The sequence below is a fragment of the Anser cygnoides genome, chromosome 37 (genome assembly GCF_040182565.1).
Source record: "Anser cygnoides isolate HZ-2024a breed goose chromosome 37, Taihu_goose_T2T_genome, whole genome shotgun sequence".
In the NCBI taxonomy this organism is placed as follows: Eukaryota; Metazoa; Chordata; class Aves; order Anseriformes; family Anatidae; genus Anser; species Anser cygnoides.
In genome coordinates this window covers 142874-144909 of record NC_089909.1, presented here as the reverse complement: position 1 = coordinate 144909, position 2036 = coordinate 142874, and the positions used below count along the sequence as shown (strand labels likewise).

At 45.3% G+C, this 2036-nt stretch overlaps 1 protein-coding gene across 1 annotated transcript; it reads left to right on the top strand.

The window, feature by feature from the left end:
- The first annotated feature begins 489 nt into the window (after positions 1-489).
- Positions 490-1455, top strand: LOC136788441 (olfactory receptor 14A16-like). The gene has a single exon (XM_066986986.1). The coding sequence runs from the start codon at positions 490-492 to the stop codon at positions 1453-1455; it is 966 nt and encodes a 321-aa protein (XP_066843087.1).
- Positions 1456-2036: the final 581 nt, after the last annotated feature.

The window sequence follows — 2036 nt, the reverse complement described above, 5'->3', positions numbered from 1 at the left end:
CTGGGGTTTCTGCTTTCACTTTCCTGCTTTAAAGAGTAGCTAGGGGGATGGTAATGGAATTGTCAGGTTTAAATGAATGACTGAAGATCAGAGAACATTACACTGAAAGGTCTGTCGGTCCTTGAGGAAACTCACAGTTTTGCTCCACACCCTTTCACCTTGAGAGAGCACCAAAACCACCGTCGTTCTTTATTGAAAGATGTTCTGCTCAGGATCTGCAAATAGGGAGATACCTCTGGCCAGTGTGCACGTGAGATCCATCCCTGGTGCTCTTTACCAGATGCTGTAAAGTAGGACTGACTTCTGATCTCACAGAGAATCTGCCTGGTCCCTGAGGCACCCTTAGAAAGAAAAAACAGACCTCACAGGGAAGAGGCAGTTGCTGAGGAGGGTTGTGTGAAACGTGTTAGAGGTTTTGCGCACATAAGTCTACCTAACTTGTGTCTGTCTTTTCCTCCATGGACAGCCAAGCATGCCCAGAGGAAGCAAATGTCCAACAGCAGCTTTCCCAACGAGTTCCTCCTCCTGCCATTTGAAGACACACGCGAGCTGCAGCTCCTGCACTTCGGGCTCTTCCTGGGCATCTACCTGGCTGCCCTCCTGGGCAACGGCCTCATCCTCACAGCCATAGCCTGCGACCACCACCTCCACACCCCCATGTACTTCTTCCTCCTCAACCTCGCCCTCCTCGACCTGGGCACTATTACCACCACTGTCCCTAAAGCCATGGCCAACTCCCTCTGGGACACCAGGGCCATTTCCTTTGCGGGTTGTGCTACCCAGATCTTTATGTATGCTCTCTTTGTCGCAGCAGAGTTTTCTCTTCTCACCATCATGGCCTATGACCACTACATTGCCATCTGCAAACCCATGCACTATGGGACAATAATGGACAGCAAAACTTGTGTCAACATGGCAGCAGCTGCCTGGGGCAGTTCTTTTCTCTATGCTGTGCTGCACACTGCCAATACCTTTTCCCTTCCCCTCTGCCAAGGCAATGCCCTGGACCAGTTCTTCTGTGAAATTCCCCAGATCCTCAAGCTCTCCTGCTCAGATGCCTACCTCAGAGAAGTTGGGCTCCTTGTGATTAGTGTCTGTTTAGTATTTGGGTGTTTTGTTTTCGTTCTGTTCTCCTATGTGCAGATCTTCAGGGCAGTGCTGAGGATCCCCTCACAGCAGGGACGGCACAAAGCCCTTTCCACATGCGTCCCTCACCTGGCTGTGGTCTCCCTGTTCATCAGCACTGGCACATTTGCCTACCTGAAACCCTCCTCCATGTCCTCCTCATCCCTGAATCTTTTGCTGGCAGTTCTGTACTCGGTGGTGCCTCCAGCAGTGAACCCCCTCATCTACAGCATGAGGAACAAGGAGCTCAAGGATGCAGTGTGGAAACTGATGATGGGATGTTTTTCAGAGGCATTGAACTTCCTGTTTTCTTCTGCATATCACTCATAATGTAACTTGTTGCTAGCCCTGATGTTCTATTTTTAATTTTAATTTTAATTTTAATTTTAATTTTAATTTTAATTTTAATTTTAATTTTAATTTTAATTTTAATTTTAATTTTAATTTTAATTTTAATTTTAATTTTTATTTTTATTTTATTTTTATTTTGTTTTTATTTGTTATTCCTTTGCTGTAGTTGTGATAGTGTTTTCCACAAAGATATGACATTATTCATTCTCTTCTACAGGCAAATAAGAGCTCTGCTGTACCAGGTAACACAGCAGGCATAGAGAAAGGAGTCTGGTGAATTATTTGCTATTCCTCTAGTGAAATTAGTGGATCTAGTGAATCACCCCAAAAGGCTTTGGAAATGGTGTGGACTCTATGATCCATATGATCCATAGATTCTGTGATTCTTCAGAATCTCTTCCAACTCGGGATATTCCACGTGTGGAGAGTAGTTAGACTTGTTTGTGTCACTGATGAGCACCAACACTGGGCAAAGGGGAGTTGAACAGCTTGTTCCTACTTTCTCTTATATAAACTTAAAGATGGTGAGCCACAAGCTTGGTGTGAGAGGTGGCTGAAGG

What these genes read in the sequence shown, in the direction of transcription:
- LOC136788441 (XM_066986986.1), top strand. Translation starts at nt 490, where the DNA reads ATGTCCAACAGCAGCTTTCCCAACGAGTTCCTCCTCCTGCCATTTGAA.